The sequence below is a fragment of the Canis lupus genome, chromosome 6 (genome assembly GCF_048164855.1).
Source record: "Canis lupus baileyi chromosome 6, mCanLup2.hap1, whole genome shotgun sequence".
Classification (NCBI taxonomy): domain Eukaryota; kingdom Metazoa; phylum Chordata; class Mammalia; order Carnivora; family Canidae; genus Canis; species Canis lupus.
Genome location: NC_132843.1, coordinates 37034263 through 37052016, shown reverse-complemented (window position 1 = coordinate 37052016; position 17754 = coordinate 37034263). Strand labels below are relative to the sequence as shown.

General features: G+C 39.9%; 2 protein-coding genes across 10 annotated transcripts in view; one reads left to right on the top strand and one right to left on the bottom strand.

Annotated features, from left to right (window-relative positions):
* KATNAL2 (katanin catalytic subunit A1 like 2) overlaps nucleotides 1-17754 on the bottom strand; it is a 115341-nt gene that overhangs the window by 85456 nt on the left and 12131 nt on the right. For 3 of the 9 annotated variants that reach the window (XR_012032592.1, XM_072829492.1, XM_072829494.1), the window contains exon 1: nucleotides 12929-13093. The exons of 1 other annotated variant lie outside the window; for it this stretch is intronic. Coding sequence is in view for 7 of the 8 variants with exons in the window: in XM_072829492.1 (XP_072685593.1) it covers nucleotides 12929-12979 (51 nt within the window). In the remaining variant the exon portion in view is untranslated. Of the gene's footprint in view, nucleotides 1-12928; nucleotides 13097-17754 lie in introns of those variants that run through there. 5 more of the 9 variants (XM_072829491.1, XM_072829488.1, XM_072829487.1 and 2 more) reach the window with 4 other exon arrangements.
* The window catches only part of PIAS2 (protein inhibitor of activated STAT 2), a 146982-nt gene continuing 140950 nt past the window's right edge, over nucleotides 11723-17754 (top strand). The window contains exons 1-2 of the mRNA XM_072829479.1: nucleotides 11723-11872; nucleotides 12363-12508. The gene's annotated coding sequence lies outside the window, so the exon portion shown is untranslated. The remainder of the gene's footprint in view (nucleotides 11873-12362; nucleotides 12509-17754) is intronic.

The following is a 17754-nucleotide window of genomic DNA, read 5'->3' as shown; positions in this document are numbered from 1 at the left end:
GACCAGAATCTTGGGCTTTGTGGAAACTTTTGGGCTCTTGACTCCTGTACTTTTCAAAAATTGTGCCTGTGGGCATCTGTGCAACAGCCTCCCTGCCTGGAGAATACTTCCAAATTCTGAGGATGTGAAGAAGTCTCAGTTTCACTGAGGATTTAAAGATTCGTTATACTTTATCAAGTTGCCACTCAGTAAACAATAAGACAGCGTTTTAGTTAAAAAACAGTATCCCCAGATTGTACTTAATAAATAAAACTACTTGGCATGGTTGGTATGTGTGTGTGTTTTAATCTCAGAGAAAACACGGCCTTCTTGGACAGAAACCCCAGAAACCATTCATTAAAAAAAGTGATAAATTTAGCTACATAAAAATTTTAGAAATCAAAAACAAGATCAAAGGACAACAATCTGGGAAAGATATCTACAATTTTTATTAACATTCAAAAGACCAACTTCCTTTATATATCATAAGTACCTATAAATCAATGGGAAAAAAGACCAACAATTCACTATAAAAATGTCCAAAACACAGGGAAAGATAGTCCTCTGGAAAGGAAACACAAATGACTCATAAATATACGATTAGACACCCAATCTTATACAAAAGCAAATGAAAGGCATAATGTGATACAAATTTTTACCGATTTGATGAGTAAAGTTCAAAAGGAAAGCCTGCTGCGTTAGAGCAAATTATCATGCATTTCTAGGAGACCTATAAATTGATACAACTTTTACTAAGTTAGGCAAAATGTTGAATGTATATATTCTTTGGTACAGCCACATCAGTTTTAGGATGAGACTGAATATATAAATGAACAGTGGTCAGACCCACATAAGCTCATGAAGCCAAACCACAATCTCTGCAGCAACCATCTCAGAAAACCAAACCACAGACTCTATAGCAGTCCAGGAAACAAAATCACAGCCTCTGTAGTAACTGGCCCAGAATGATCAAGATTTGATCAACACCTGCCAGCCTCCCGATTTTTGCCCGTAGTTTCCAAATCAGGACCAAGCAGGAAAAGCCAACTGTGCTCTCCAAATCAGCCCCAGAAGGTGCCCTGCTTCTAGTTAGCCGGCCTTCAGCTTTCCCAAGTCAATATCCTGTAGTCAGAAAATAACTGAAACCTTCCCTTTTTTTCACTGTAAAGCTTTCCTACTCCCTGACTTGCCTTGAAGTCTCTGCTAGATGAAAGTGATGGTACCTGAGTCCCTTGCTACAGCAAATTCTCAATAAATGGCTTCTGTTCTCATTTGGATGGTTTTCATTTATTTCCAAGAGAATTTTATTCTACAGATGCATGTATGTCAAATATACAGACATAAAAACTCTTTAATAGAGCAGCTTCACTTATAGAATTTTACCCTACAGATATACTTGTGTATGTGTATGTATGTGTATGTATTCAGTAATGCACAGACCTGACCAAGGCATTTGAAGTCACTTTCCCCCAAGTTCATTTGCCTGCTTCTAAGAGGCTGAGTAGTATGTTTGACAACCTCAAGGTGCTAAAGGTGCAGAAGTAGGAATCCAGAACCCAGCATAACAGGAAACCATGGTAAAACCTGTAAAGGGCTCAGTCCCAAGAAAAAGGACAAAGGAGAAGTTAAACTGCCTAAGCTCAATCTCCCATTCTCTATGTGATCCAGAAATATCTCAGTTCCTGAAACTGGATTAAAATGTTCCTGGATTGAGGGGCTCCTGGGCAGCTCAGCTGATTAAGCGTCCGACTCCTGATCTCAGCTCAGGTCTCGATCTCAAGGTCATGAGTTCAGGTCCCTTGCTGGGCTCCATGCTAGATGTGGGGCCTACATTAAAAAAAAAAAAAAAAAAAAAAAAAAAAGATGTCCTGGATTGCTAGTTCCTCCCCCTCAGGAACAATAATGCTTCTTATCCCCACTTCTATTCAACATTATATCAGAAGTCTTAACCAGTAAAACTAGGCAAGAAAAACAAATGGCATAGAATTAAAAGGAAAGAATTAACTCTGACTTTATTCAAGGATAATGACTGTATAAAGAAGTCAAAAGAATCCACAAATAATCCTAGAATTAATAAATGAATTTTTCAATGCTGCTCTAATAAAATCAGTATACAAAAATCAATTGTATCTCTACATATCAATAATAAACACAAGATGAAGTTAAAAAACAAGAAACCATTTACAATGATGTGAAAACCATTTACAATAGTATCAAGAAACTAAAAGTGTATCTAATAAAAGATGGGCAAAATCTCTATGTAGAAAACTCTAAATTGCTACTGAAAAAAATTAAGAAAGTTGGAATAAAAAGGATAGGCATTGATCAGAAGACTCATTATTTTTTGTCAGTTCTCCTCAAGTTTATCTTCAGATTCAATTCCATCCAAGTCAAAATCTTGTGGAATTTGACAAGTTGTTTCTAAAATACATGTATTGTCAGTAATGGTAACCATTTGACAACAAAGAACCACTAGAAATCTTTTCTTTTTTTAAATTTTTTAAAGATTTTATTTATTTATTTGAGAGAGAGACAGAGATAGCGACAGAAAGCATGAGCCAGGGAGGAAAGAGAGAAGCAGACTCCCCACTGAGCATGGAGCCGGATGCGGAGCTCAATCCTAGGACCCTGGGATCATGACCTGAGCAAAAGGGAGATGCTTAACATATCGAGCCACCCAGGCACTTCAAGTCTTTGCTTTCACAGGTATCAAGATTGTGCAACTACAGTTATTAAGAGAGTGTGGTATTAGCACAGGAAATAGACAACAAGACCAGTGCAACAGACTCAAGGGCCCAGAAACAATTCTGCATATACACAGATGAAGAACAGTGTGGGAAAGGACACCTTTTTGGTAAATGCTTTGGAAAACTTGTATGTCCTACCTTATACCTTACACACAGATGTGTGTGTGTGTGCATGCACACACAAACCAATTTCAAATGGATTACAGTTCTAAATGTGGACACAGTAAGATTGTCAGACTATAAGAGAACATCTTCATGATTTTGGAATAGGAAAGATTTTCTGAGGATACAAAACACCCACTAGCTATAGAAGAAAAGATGAATAAAGTGACCTTTATTAAAATATAAATTTGTGTTCATAACATATTGGCATGCTGCAAATATCAGCATTTAAAAGAATTAATATGCAAATATATAGTGAGTTCCCCCCAAAAATCAATTAAAAAGACAAAATAACCCAAAAGATGCACAAGAGAAATAGGTGCTTTGCAAAATGAGGTATCCAAATGGCTAATACACAAACCAAAAGGTACTTGACCTCATTTGTAATCAAGGAGACATAAAATAGGGATCCCTGGGTGGCGCAGAGGTTTGGCGCCTGCCTTTGGCCCAGGGCGTGATCCTGGAGACCCGGGATCGAATCCCACATCGGGCTCCCGGTGCATGGAGCCTGCTTCTCCCTCTGCCTGTGTCTCTGCGCCTCTCTCTCTCTCTGTGACTATCATAAATAAATAAAAATTAAAAAAAAAAAAGAAAAAAAAAAAAAAAAAAGGAGACATAAAATAAAGGATAAATAATTGATAATACCAAATAGTGCTCAGGATGTGGAACGATGGCGATTCTCATGCAATTGCGAGGGCAATATAAACTGATAAAATCACCGTAGCAAATTGTTGGGCATACCCTAGTAAAGTTGGACTTATGGCTGCTCTTTGTTTCACAATTTCTCTCCTTGGGCTTCTGTTTACCTGTTAGCTTCCTTCCCTACTGCAATATAACCACCATGCAGGTAGAAGCAGTGTCTTTTTCTCAGTACCGTATCTCCGGAACTTAATGTAGCTGACTCGGGCTCTCCAGAAATCTTTGTGAAAAGACTTACAAGACAGGTAATAAAGTAAGGCAGAAATACAGAATGAAGAAAACGATCTCTTTCATGAAAAGAAAAAATACTTAAATACATATGCACTTACGACATGCAAATATATTTCTAAATAGATACAGAATAAACACAGACAACAGTTCCTGACAGGTGAGAAGGCAGAGACGGGCAGTGGGTGGCGAGTAGGGAAGAAGGCATTTACTTTCCATTGTATATCTTTCTGTTAAGTACCGTTTGAGTTTTTGGGCCATGTTTGAAATCACCTTTATTAAGGCATCATTTACACATGGCCCAGTGTACTCATTCCCAGGCCCGGACACTGAAAATGCATCAGTGTCCGGGCCTGGGAATGTGTGCACATACAGAATCAATGCCGTAATCCACATTTAGAATATCTCTATCATCACCCCAACATGTCCCTTCTGCCCCTATGGTTGTTGGCAGAGTTCAGTTCCTCATGAGCTGGAGGACTGTGGGCCTCAGTTTCTTGTTGGCTGTTGGCTGGACACTTCCTTCAGTTCCTTGCCACATGCATGTCTCCAGAGGGCCCCTTGTAACACAGCAGCTTGCTTTGTCACAGCCAACAAGTGTGTATTCTGTTTGGGAGGTTTTGAGTTTCTTGGATCTGTGGGAAAATTTTGGCCACGATGTCTTTGTATTTTTTTTCTCCTCTTCCTCTCTGCTCTGGGATATGAACTGCATCTATGTCTGACTACTTGCTATTGTCCTTCATGTCTCGGAGGCTTTTTCCAATGTGCTGCAGGTTAGATAGTTTCCAGTGAGTCTTTCTGATTAAAATATTGTCCTCTTCAACTCTGCGAGTTGTGTTTTATTCTTTTTGTATCTTCTGGTCTTTTCCTCTTTAGAATTATTTTGTCCTTAAATCCTTAAACATATTTATAATAGTTATTTTTAAAGTCCTTGTCTGCTAATTCTGTCTCCTGCATATTTCAGAATCTATTTCTGTTGACTGATTTTTGTCCTGGTTTTGTTATCTTTTCCTGTTTCTAATAACCGGTAGTGGTGTGTGTGTGTGTGTGTGTGTGTGTGTGTGTGTGTGTGTGTGTTTTAATCAGATCCCAGTTTTTGTGAATGCCTGGATTTTCTTGTCTTCTTTTAAGTGTGTTGAGTTTTATTTAGCAGATAGTTATTTGCGAGTAAGTCTGATTCTACCAAGCCTTCCTTTTAAGCTTTGTTGAGAGAGAGATCTACAGTAGCCTTACTCTAGGGCTAGTTTAGCTTTCTCCTAACGCACGGCCTTCCTGGTACCTCTAGAGTGCTCTGCTGCTCCACAGCGTTTCTCCACTTGTTGGTCTTGGCATTATAATGTCTCTCAATGTTATAAGGAGGTTATATGAACACCACTAGTTGTTCAGCTTATCATTCCTTGGTAACTGGCTTTTCCCCAGCTTTGTACATTTTCACTCTATGAATGCACAGCTCAGTTTTCATCCAAAACCTCAGAAATATGGAACAATTTGTTTGCACAGCCCACTCCTCTCTGGTCCCCTTTCTTCCCACGGTTAACCATCTAAGTCCACACTCAAGTCATGATCTCAGGGTCATGGGATTAAACCCCACCTCAGGCTCCAAGCTCAGTAAGGAGTCTGCTTGAGATTCTCTTCCTCTTCTCCTGCTCTCACATGCACATACATGCTCTCTGTGTCTCTCAAATAAATAAATAAAATCTTTAAGAAAAAGAGAGAGAGAGAGAGAGAGACATCTGGGTGGTGAGATATATACATTTTACATTTAAAAATAAAACCTGGGGCATCTGGGTGGCTTAGTGGTTGAGTGTCTGCCTTCGGCTGAGGTTGTGATCCTGGGGTCTTGGGATTGAGTCCCACATCCAGCTCTCCCTGCAGGGAACCTGCTTCTCTCTCTGCCTGTGTCTCTCTGCCTCTTTCTGTGTGTCTCTCATGAATAAATGAATAAAATCTTAAAATAAAATAAAACCTAATAAATGTTATTTTTCCAAAAGAAGGGGTATTTTTTTAAGATTTTATTCATTTATTCATGAGCAACACAGAGAGAGAAAGAGAGAGGCAGAGACACAGGCAGAGGGAGAAGCAGGCTCCATGCAGGGAGCCAGATGTGGGATCGATCCGGGGTCTCCAGGATCACACCCTGGGCTGCAGGCAGCGCTAAACCACTGTGCCACCGGGTCTGCCCCAAGAAGGGGTATTTTTAACCCAAACCATCAAATATACAAATTCATATCTGTATACTTTCATATTCTCTTCTAGTGGTTAAAAGAGAAATTAGGTGCAAAAACAAGTCTCCAAAGAGTAGCAGTGTGACATTAGCAAAGTGTTCCAGGTTGAATGATTAGTCTCCCTTTCTTGGTCCACGTCCCACAGTTGCCACAGCATCTTAGGAGATGCCTGCAAGGCTGCTGCAGTGGTCAGTAGTGAAGTGGTTAATCTTCTTTACGCAAGAGTAGAGAAGAGCACTTAAAACATAAAAGTTACTTAAAATTCAGCTTTGCTTTATGGTGATTTAGAGTTTGTTTAATTAGTATTTAGAACTGCACATTGTTTATTGCTATTGGTATTTCAATAGATGCTTAAATGTTTGAACATTTAAAGTTTAATAAGCCTCAGTTCTTTCAAGAAAAACATTGATGTAATTAAATTTTCAATTACTCTTTTTTTTAGGGGCCCGTGCAATTAATAAAAGCTAAGGCATTTAACAACATTCGTTTAAAAACCTAGTCAACCACCTCATTAATTAGCTAACACTTATAGCAGGTATTTTTTTAATATAAAAGTCTCACAGAGGCAAAGTCACAACTTTTGAAAAGTATATATAATGACATATGAAAATAAATAAAATTAACTTTGTTCCAGGATTATTCTGTGTGTACACATGAATGTGTGGATCAATTATAGCATTCCAGAGAGCATTCTTGTGCATTGATACCAATTACTGTTTACTTGTTTTGAATTGTATGGTCAAATTAAAAACACTAAAGCAATTGCTCCTCAGAGCTTCCTTGCCCTTAGCACATTTAAGAAGATCTTAAATTCAAGTTGAAAATAAGAAAGTCACAGAAGTCTACAAATTGGAAAAAGTCTTATTTTAATCAGATACTACATTTATTTTGAGGTTTTTGTTGTTTTATTTTTGTTTTTGTTCAAGGTTTCCCTCTCCTTTCTTCTTTTTTAAAACTTTTTATTTAAATTCAATTTAATTAACATATAATGTATTACTAGTTTCAGAGGTAGAATTTAGTGATTTATCACTTGCATATAACACCCAATGCTTATTACATCAAGTGCCCTCCTTAATGCCCATCACCCAATTACCCCGTTCCTCCACCCATCTCCCCTTCAACAAACCCAGTTTGTTTCCTATAGTTAGAGTCTCTTGGGGTGCCTGGGTGTCTCAGTTGGTTAAGCGTCTGCCTTCAGCTCAGGTCATGATCTCAGGGTCTTGAGACCGAGTCCCACATTGGGCTCCCCGCTCAGTGAGGGGTCTGCTTCTCCCTCTCCCTCTGCCCCTCCTTCTGCTTGTGCTTTCTCTCTCTCAAATAAATAAATAAAATCTTTTTTAAAAGTCTCTTATGGTTTGTGTCCCTTCCTGTTTTTATCTAATTTTGTTTTTCCTTCCTATCCGCTGTGTTCATCTGTTTTGTTTCCTAAATTCCACATCAGTGAAATCATATGGTATTTGTCTTTCTCTGACTGACTTATTTTGCTTAGCATAATACCCTCTAGTTCCATGCACATCGTTGCAAATGGCAAGATTTCATTCTTTTTTATCGGAGTAATATACCTGTGTGTGTGTGTGTGTGTGTGTGTGTGTGTACCACATCTTTATCCATTCATCTGTTGGTAGGCATCTGGGCTCTTTCCATATTTTGGCTATTGTGGACATTGCTGCTATAAACATTGGGGTGCATGTGCCCCCTTTGAATCACTATGTTTGTATCCTTTGGATAAATACCTAGTAGTGCAATTGCTGGGTCATAGGGTAGCTCTATTTTTAACTTTTTGAGGAACCTCCATATTGTTTTCCAGAATATCTGCACCAGCTTGCATTCCCACCAACAGTGCATAAAGGCTCCCCTTTCTTCACATCCTTGCCAACATCTGTTGTTTACTGAGTTGTTAATTTTAGCCATTTTGATTGGTGTGAGGTGATATCTCACTGGTTTTGAGTTGTATTTCCCTGTACGGACTGATAAGTTGTGCGTTTTTTCATGTGTCTATTGGTCATTTGTATGTCTTCTTTAGGGAGAAATATCTGTTCATGTCTTCTGCCCATTTCTTGACTGGAATATTTGCTTTTGGGTGTTGAGTTTGATAGGTTATTTAAAGATTTTGGATACTAGTCATTTATCTGATAAGACATTTGCAAATATCTTCTCCCATCCTGTAGGTTGTTTTTTAATTTTGTCGACTGTTTTGCTGTGCAAAAGTTTTTTATCTTGAAGTCCCAATAGTTCATTTTTGCTTTTGTTTCCCTTGCCTTTGATGGATTACTGTCTCATATTTAGTCTTTCATCCATTTTGAGTCTATTTTTGTGTATGGTGTGAGGAAATGGTCCAGTTTCATTCTTCTGTATGGGGCTACCCAATTTTCCCAACACCATTTGTTGAAGAGACTCTTTTTTCCATTGGATATTCTTTCCTGCCTTATCGAAGATTAATTGAGGGTCCATTTCTGGGTTTTCTATTCTGTTCCATTGATCTATGTGTCTGTTTTTGGGTCAGTACCATACTGGGGTTTTTTTGTTTGTTTTTAAAGAACTCGGTTTTTTTGTTTTGTTTTTTGTTTTTTGTTTTTGTTTTTGTTATTTTTTATTCATGAGAGACACAGAAAGAGAGACATATGCAGAGGAGGGAGCAGGCTCCCAGCTTGGAGCCCGATGTGGGACTCGATCCCAAGACCCCAGGATCACGACCTGAGCCAAAGGCAGACACTCAACCACTGAGCCACCCAGGTGCCCCAGTACCATATTGTTTTGATGATTACATCTCTGTAATACAGCTTGAAGTCTGGAATTGTGATGCCACCAGCTTTGATTTTCTTTTTCAACATTTCTTTTTTTTTTAATTTTTTTCTTTTTAAATTTATTTATTCATGATAGTCACACAGAGAGAGAGAGAGAGAGGCAGAGACACAGGCAGAGGGAGAAGCAGGCTCCATGCACTGGGAGCCCGACGTGGGATTTGATCCCGAGTCTCCAGGATCGCGCCCTGGGCCAAAGGCAGGCGCCAAACCGCTGCCCCACCCAGGGATCCCTTTTTCAACATTTCTTTAGCTATTCAGAGTCTTTTCTGGTTCCAGTCCCTGAGCATGAAATGGTTTTATTTAAATTCAATTTCATTAACATATGGTGTTTTTATCAAGAAAGGATGCTGTATATTGTCAAATGCTTTCTCTGCATCTATTGAGAGAATCATGCGTTTCTTGTCCTTTCTTTTATGGTGCTGTATCACACTGATTGATTTGTGGGTATTGAACCACCTTTGTAGCCATGGAATAAATCCCACTTGGTCATGGTGAATAATCCTTTTAATGCACTGTTGGATCCTATTAACTAGCATCTTGGTGAGAATTTTTGCGTCTGTATTCATGAGGGATATTGATCTATAATTTTCCTTTTTAGTGGGATTTTTTTATTGGTTTTGGGATCAAGGTAATGCTGGCATCACAGAATGAGTTTGCACATTTTCCTTCCATTTCTATTTTTTGAAACAGCTTCAGAAGAATAGGTATTAATTCTACTTTAAATGTTTGGTAGAATTCCGCTGGGAAGCCATCTCATCCTGGACTCTAATTTGTTGGGAGATTTTTTATTACTGCTTCAATATCTTTGCTGGTTATGGGTCTGTTCAGATTTTCTATTTCTTCCTGTTTCAGTTTTGGTAGTTTATGTTTCTAGGAATGCATCCATTTCTTCCAGATTGCCTAATTTTTTGGCATATCATTGCTCATAATATTCTTTTTTTTTTAATGAGTCTCTTTTAGACAGCAAATAGATGGGTCTTGCTTTTTTTTTAATTTATTTATGATAGTCACAGAGAGAGAGAGAGGCAGAGACATAGGCAGAGGGAGAAGCAGGCTCCATGCACCGGGAGCCCGATGTGGGATTCGATCCCGGGTCTCCAGGATCGCGCCCTGGGCCAAAGGCAGGCGCCAAACCGCTGCGCCACCCAGGGATCCCCTCATAATATTCTCATATAAATGTATTTCTTGGGACACCTGGGTGGCTCAGCGGTTGGGCGTCTGCCTTCAGCTCAGGACGTGATCCTGGTCTGAGACCGAGTCCCGCATTGGGCTCCCTGCAGGGAGCCTGCTTCTCCCTCTGCCAGTGTCTCTGCCTCATTCTCTGTGTCTCCCATGAATAAATAAATAAAATCTTTCAAAAATAAATAAATTTTAAAAATTTATTTCTTCGGTGTTGGTTGTGAAACAAAAAGTCTCAAATGCACAATCTACCCATACACCTAAAGGAGCTGGAAAAAGAACAGCAAATAAAGCCTAAATCCAGGAGGAGTAAGAGAAATCATAAAGATTAGAGCACAAATTGATGATACAGAAATAAAAAAAAAACAATAGAACAGATCAGCAAAACTAGGAGCTGGTTCTTTGAAAGAATTACTAAGATTGATAAACACTTTGCTCGTTAGTTTTTTTATTGTTTTGTTAGCTGTACAGAAGCTGTTTCTCTTGATGAAGCCCTAGTAGTTCATTTTTACTTTTGTTTCCCTTGTCTCCAGAGACGTGTCTATTAAGAAGTTGGTATAGCCAAGGTCAAAAAAGGTTGCTGCCTGTGTTCTCCTCTAGGATTGTGATGGTTTTCTGTCTCATATTTGGTCTTTCATCCATTTGGAATTTATTTTTGAGTGTGGTATAAGAAAGTGGTCCAGTTTCATTTTATTCTTCTGCACGGGGCTGTCCAGCTTTCCCAAAACCATCTGTTAAAGAAAAGCTCTTTTATCCATTATATATTTTTTCCTGCTTTCTCAAAGATTAGTTGAGCATATAGTTGTGGGTCCATATCTGAGTTTTTTATTCTATTCCATTGATCTATGTGTCTGTTTTTATGCCAGTTCCATACTGTTTTGATGAGTATAGCTTTGTAGTAGTGAGTATGCTTCAGGATACTCTCTCTCTCTTCCCTCTGCCCTTCTCCTAAAATTGTTGAATAAATCTTAAAAAATAAAAATAAATCACAATTAAATACTAACTTATATTGTACAGAGTATGTGGAGTTCAGAAACATGTAAGATTAAAGAGAATGTGCCTGGATCAGTAGGAGGCAAAGCAGAAAGTGGAAAGGAAGAGACCAGACATGGAAGCTGGGCCACATCATTGCAGTGCTCTGTAGGTTACATGGTTTGGAGGTTTTATCCTAAGTGTAATGAAAAGCCCATAAAAGGATGCCAATCAGGGAGTGACACAATTTTAAGATCATTGGATGAAGAATGGACTAGAGGGAGGTAAAATCCAACAGGAAGAATAGTTAGGAGACTATTGCAGTGGTATATGTAAGAGATTATGGAGGCTTGGATCAGAATCTTGGCTGTGGAGATAGGGATGATTACCTATTATAGAAATAGAATCAGTAAGAATGCTGATGTCTTCCTTATGTAGAGGACAGAAGGAAGGGACTAGGAGGAAGGATCTAAGGATGACTCCCAGAACTCTCATTTGAGCAACTGGCAGATGGTGGTTTCACATTCCTAGGTGGAGGAAGACTGGGAACGGTACAGGTACAGGTTTTAGAAGGGAAGCAAAAAGTAAGCTGTTGAACAAATTAAGATGCAGATACTTGAGATACCCCACTAGATTTGTCAGGTAATCAGTTGATTCATTGTCCTCTCTGTATTCCATCTTCTAGAATACCATGTGGTCTTGGGACCCAGCAAAGAAATCCATTCTAGAATCAGTTTAGGGGGTAGGGGTTGTTGGCATATAGATGGCACTGGATATCATGAAAATGTATGGGACCATTTAGGGCAGTGGTTTTCAAACCTGTGTGTGTGTTTATAATGGACTTTTCAAGACTCCATCCCAGATTGTTTCTGATTCAGTAAGTAAGTCATGGTGAGGTCCAGGAATCTGCTTTATTAAAAGCCAACGCTAAAGGCTCTGATGCACGTAATTTGGGTTAGATTGAAATGAGCTTGAGGACAATCCAGACATAAGACAGTAGCAACACCAACCCTTTCCAGAAACTGGAGAGAAATAGAAAGTGGTTGGTAGGTAGAGGGGGATGTAAGGCCAACTAGAGGGTTCTATCTTCTTCTGTATTATTAGTTATCTCTGAGTGGGAGACACTAGGGCAGCGGTTCATAACCTTGGCTATACACTGTAATCACACTGCTGGGCTTAAAAAAAAAAAAAAAAAAGAAGTCGATGCACAGAATCCACCCAAAATCAGTAAATCAGAATCTCCAGAGATGGGGGCCCAGATATCAGTATTTTTTTTAACTTTACTTGTATTTATCCCCCCTCCTCTCAAAGCATTGTTTTTATTTCCCCAATGCCTGGCACTGAGTATGTCCTCAATTCATGTGCAGTATTGTGGAAAGTACAGCTGGCCAGTTAGCAGATGATACAACAGAAACCCCTGTATGTGCTGTAAAGTTCAAGTAATCTCCGTGAGAAGAGGATTACAGCCCAAGAACTGGAGGCCCAAGAGGGGAATTAAATACCTAAGTTCTTGGTAAGTAGCCTGGTAAGTGGAGAATCAGGGTCCCAACCCCCAGGTCAGAGCTGCCCTGCCTTGCAACAAGCTTCATTTTGACCACACCTGCTCACCCATCAAGACAGCGGGTCTAACAAATACCACACCGTTCCCTAAATCACAAACTGCAGTCCCTTTCCTCAAACCTGTAGGCACCCCCAACCCCGCCTGGGTCCCAGACCCATCCTATCCCCATCACAGGCTCGAGCCCAGCCAGCGGACTGGACCAGTGGGGATTACGGAATAAGATCCCTCCCTGCGCCTGCGCCACTCGGCTGGGAGAGGGCGGGGCAGGAATCCCTCTGTCGCCATAGCAACCGGAGACAAGCAAACCGGGCCGCCGCCACAGGAGGGAGGCGCTGCTGGTACAGTTCTTTTTTTGTATTTTGCTTTCCTTACCGCTTCCCGTGCCTGGTGCGTGACCTTGAGGGTCTGGTAAGAAAGCTCCATCAGCCTCCGTGTTAGGGCCGTTGCGGTGAAAGGGCCCGTCGCTCGCTGGACCGCTACTCCCGGAGGAAGCGGCTTGGGGAAACCTGACGCTTAACCAGCCCGCCCCCTTTCACGATTGGCTGGAGCCGAAACAGCTCGGCCAATCGCGGGGCACAAATGGATTCTTTCTCATGCCAATCAATATTAAAATAAGCACGGTCGGTCCGGAGCGTTGACCAATCAAGAGAGGGAGGATGGGTGATTGACAAGGCTTGGGGCGGGCTTTGAAACTGGCTAGGTGCGCTGAGTTCTGTCTCGAAAGGGCGAGTTACCCAGTTTCTGTACCACAGTATCTGCCCTTGGTTTCGGCAGTTGTTCGGGCCTTTGTGACCCAACGCTTGTGTGCCCAAGAGTACACTTTGACATCCCGTCTTTTCTAGGCCCCCTTCTCCCTCTGAATTAAGGCAAAGGTGCAGAAAGAACTTCGAAATGTCGGCAAGTGGTCCTTTTAGACGGGAAAAATCTGCTGTGGACTTTGGGTGTCGGAGGCTTTCTGGGGTGCAGAGTGTGCATCAGCCTATCCCTTCTCCTCGACTCCCTCCACCTCAGACCTATGCTCCTTAGAAGCGGACAGGCATGGACTTTACACTTTCCTCTGCTCCGTGTTCTGTGTTAACTACTTTGTGTCTTCACAGTCTTTGTGTTTCTGCTGTTAATCCTACTCTGAACCATCCCCTCCTCGTTATCTTCAGGCTGCTTCTTCCATTCTCTACCTTAGGATACAAAAATATTCCAGTTTGCTCAATCTAAAAACAAGAACACGAAACCTCTCATCTTGAAATTGCTGAGTTGAATCACCTCTCTCCCATTCACTTCAAGATTTTTGAAAGGACTGGCTGTCCTCTTCTTCACTCCCTCACCTCCCACCGGTTTCTCAATACATTCCGCCCCTCCTCCTTTGAAGCTGTTCTTACAGAGTCTTCAATAACTTCCTAATTAGGAGAGCCAATTATACGTTATTTTACTCCTTTATCTTAATTAAATGTAGCGCCATTTGAAACTGTTGACCTCTCTCTCATTAGAAATAGTAACTATAATTTATTAAAACATCTGTAGCAGGGATCCCTGGGTGGCGCAGCGGTTTAGTGCCTGCCTTTGGCCTAGGGCGCGATCCTGGAGACCCGGGATCGAATCCCACATCGGGGTCCTGGTGCATGGAGCCTGCTTCTCCCTCTGCCTGTGTCTCTGCCTCTCTCTCTCTCTCTCTCCCTGTGACTATCATAAATAAATAAAAATTAAAAAAAAAAAACATCTGTAGCACCAGACAACGCACTATGTGATTTATGTGGTTAGCTAATTTAATCCTAACACCCCATGGAAAAGTTACTAACACTCCCAATTTATGGTTGTGAAAATGGGCCCAATGAGCCAAATAGCCAATTCTAAGTTACCAACAAGATAAAGTTAGGAAGCAAAACTAGGTCTCCTTACTGAAGCCAGTGTGCTTTTCCACTATACCATGAGGCCACCCTCCCTGTCTAGTTTCACCCGTCATTCCCACTCCAACCCAGGCAACCCCCCACTTCCCCATCCCCAGCATACAGAATCTCAACTGCTCCTGAGCAGTTTATTTTCCTTAGAGAATCACTCTGACCTCATTTGCGTAATAAAAGCCTGTATTGCCTCTAAGACTCACCCAGGAAATCACTTTCTAGGACAGTTCAATGGAGCCTTTCCTATCACTACACTTACCCCACCCAGAGTTTAAACAGAGAGAAAATGATTCCTGATTTTTACATACATTTCCCACTGCACTTAGTACACTGTTTTGTTGACAGGATTTTCAAAAAATTAAAAACATAGCATTTCTTTGTATAAATGAACATATGTCAAAGATTTCCCTTAAGTCCTTGAGGGAGGGAGGCAGTTAAATGGTAAAAGTGGTTTAAAGAGCATTTTGAGGTACTAGGTATTCACAGGCATTTAAAGAAAACAGAGTGACACTGCTGGGTTAGATACAAAACTGGTTAATGTTCTACATAGCAATACAACCATAGCCTTTGGAATTTTTTCTCAGGGGCATAGATACATTCCTCTAGTTTGTCCATTTACATTCAAGTTTTAATTAAAATTAAATAAAGTTAAATTTTTAATCCCTCAGTCACACTAGCCATGTCTCTAGTATTTAGCTGTCACATGTGGCTAGTGGCTGAAAAATTGAATAACACACGTATAGAACATTTCTATCATCACAGAAAGTCCTATTGGATAGAGATTGGACCTCCTAAGCATTGTTCTAGTGTGATGTTGGGAGGTCATGCTATACTGTTTTGTGTTATTTCCAAATTTAATGTAATTTTTTCTAAAGAATCTCATTCACATGACCACTGGCTTTCAAACTTTTCTAACCAAGACTCACATTAAGAAATTTGTTTTGATTGACTAATATTTGACAAGTGAGCCAAGAATACTCAATGGGGGAAAGACAGTCTCTTCAGTAAATGGTGTTGGGAAAACTAGATATTCACATGCACAAGAATGAAGTTGTGCACCCCCATCTTACACTATTCACAAAAATTAACTTGAAATGGATTAAAACCTAAATATAAGACCTGAAACTATAAAACTCCTAGAAGGAAACATAGGGAAAAGCTCCTTAACATAGGCCTTGGCAATGATTTCTTTGGATATGACACCAAAGCACAAGCAACAAAAACAAAAATCAACAGGTTAGACTACATCAATCTGGAAAGATTCTTCACAACAAAAGAAATTGTCAACAAAACGGAAAGACAACCTATGGAATGGAAGAAAAATATTTGCAAGCAACCTTTCTGAGAGGTTAATATCCAAAATATATAAGAAACTTACAAACTCCATAGCAAAATAACTCCCAAACAATCCAATAAAAAAATGGAAGGCATATAGTGAATAACAAATACACAAAAAGGTGCTCAACACCTCTAATCATCAGGAAAATTCAAGTCAAAAGCACCTGTTAGAATGACTATTATTATGAAGACAAATTTTTAAAAAGGCAGGCAAAGATATGAAGAAGAGGAACTCTTATGTACTGTTGGTAGCAATATAAATTGGTACAGCCACTATGGAAAATGGTATGGAGACGCCTCCAAAAAATTAAAAATAGAATTACCATTTAATCTATCAGTTGCACTTCTGGGTATATATCCAAAGGAAATGAAATCACCATCTTGAACAGGTATCTGTATCCTTAAATTCGTTGCAGCATTATTGATAATAGCCAAGACATTGAAACAATCTGAGAATCCAGTTGATTATAGAAATAGAGGGCAGCCCAGGTGGCTCAGTGGTTTAGCGCTGCCGTTAGCCCAGGGCGTGATCCTGGAGATTCAGGATCGGGTCCCACATCAGGCTCCCTGCATGGAGCCTGCTTCTCCCTCTGCCTGTGTCTCTGCCTCTCTCTGTCTCTGTCTCTCATGAATAAATGAATAAAATCTTTTAAAAAAAATCTCGTATGTCCTGAAAGAAAAACATATGCTGTTAACTTAGAATTCTCTATCCAGTGAAAATATTCTTCAGAAATTAAGGCGACTTTGAAAAGGTGACTGCCAGGAGTTGGGAGGTCAGGAAGGAAGCTTTGGAAGCAGTCCAGATGAAGAATAATGAAACAGGTACTATAATGAGAGGGCATAGTCTCAGGTAAGGTCTTTGGAGATCATCTGGCCACAGAGTTACTCCTAGAGTTAGTTTTCTAGAACAGAGATCTTACCACACGACTACCTCCAAAATCCTGTGTGGTGTCCCAGATCATCCAAACTTGGATCTGGACATGTATATCTCTCCCCAGTCTTATCTCACCATGTTTTAAAATTAGGTTTTTAAAAAGATTTTTATTTTATTTATTTATTTATTTATTTATTTATTTATTTATTTGAGAGAGAGAGAGCAAGCACGAGCAGGAGGGACAGAGGCAGAGAGAGAATCCCAAGTAGACTCTGCACTGAGCAGAGCCTGATGTGGGGCTCAATCCTATGGCCCTAAGATCATGACCTGAGCGGAAACCAAAAGTCAGACACTTAACCGACTAAGCCACCCAGGCACCCCTTAATGTTAGTTTTAATTAAATACACTGCTTTAAAAAGAAAAAGCAAAGGCACATGCATAAGTTTTCCCTTTAAGAAACTCAGGGGTGGCTGGGTGGCTCAGTTGGCAGAGCGACTGTCAATCTCAGGGTGGTGAGTTCAAGCCCCACGTTGAACATAGAGTTTGCTTAATCAGGAAAAATAGAAATGAATGCAAATTTTCCTTTTTTTAAAAAAAATTTTTATTGACTTATTTGAAAGAAAGACCATGAGAGAGAGGGAACAAGCAGGGGGAGGGGCAGAGCAAGAGGGAGAAGCAAAGCAGATGCCTAACTGACTGAGCCACCCAAGCACCCTCTCCTTTTTCTAAGAAAAATATATTTTCCCCTTCTTTTATAAAACATATTAAAAATTTTTATGCTTGAGATTTAAACAGTTTAAATAACTACCAAAGTAACAATATTGTGTCTGAAGCACACATTAATGATGCTTCCAAGTTGGGTCATTTGATGTATATAAGATAGAGCTCCAGCTTATCACTTTTTTTTCAGGGCATATTCTTTTCTGAAGCATTGAAAATACAGTTTAACTTCAGTTGGAGAAAACAAATTATTCCACTTTCTTTTTCTCTCACAGCGAGGATGTTCTACAAAGTGAATTCTGACAGTTTTTAAATCATAAGCTTTGATTGATTGATTTTTCTCTTCAAATCAGACTTTAATCCATCAATCC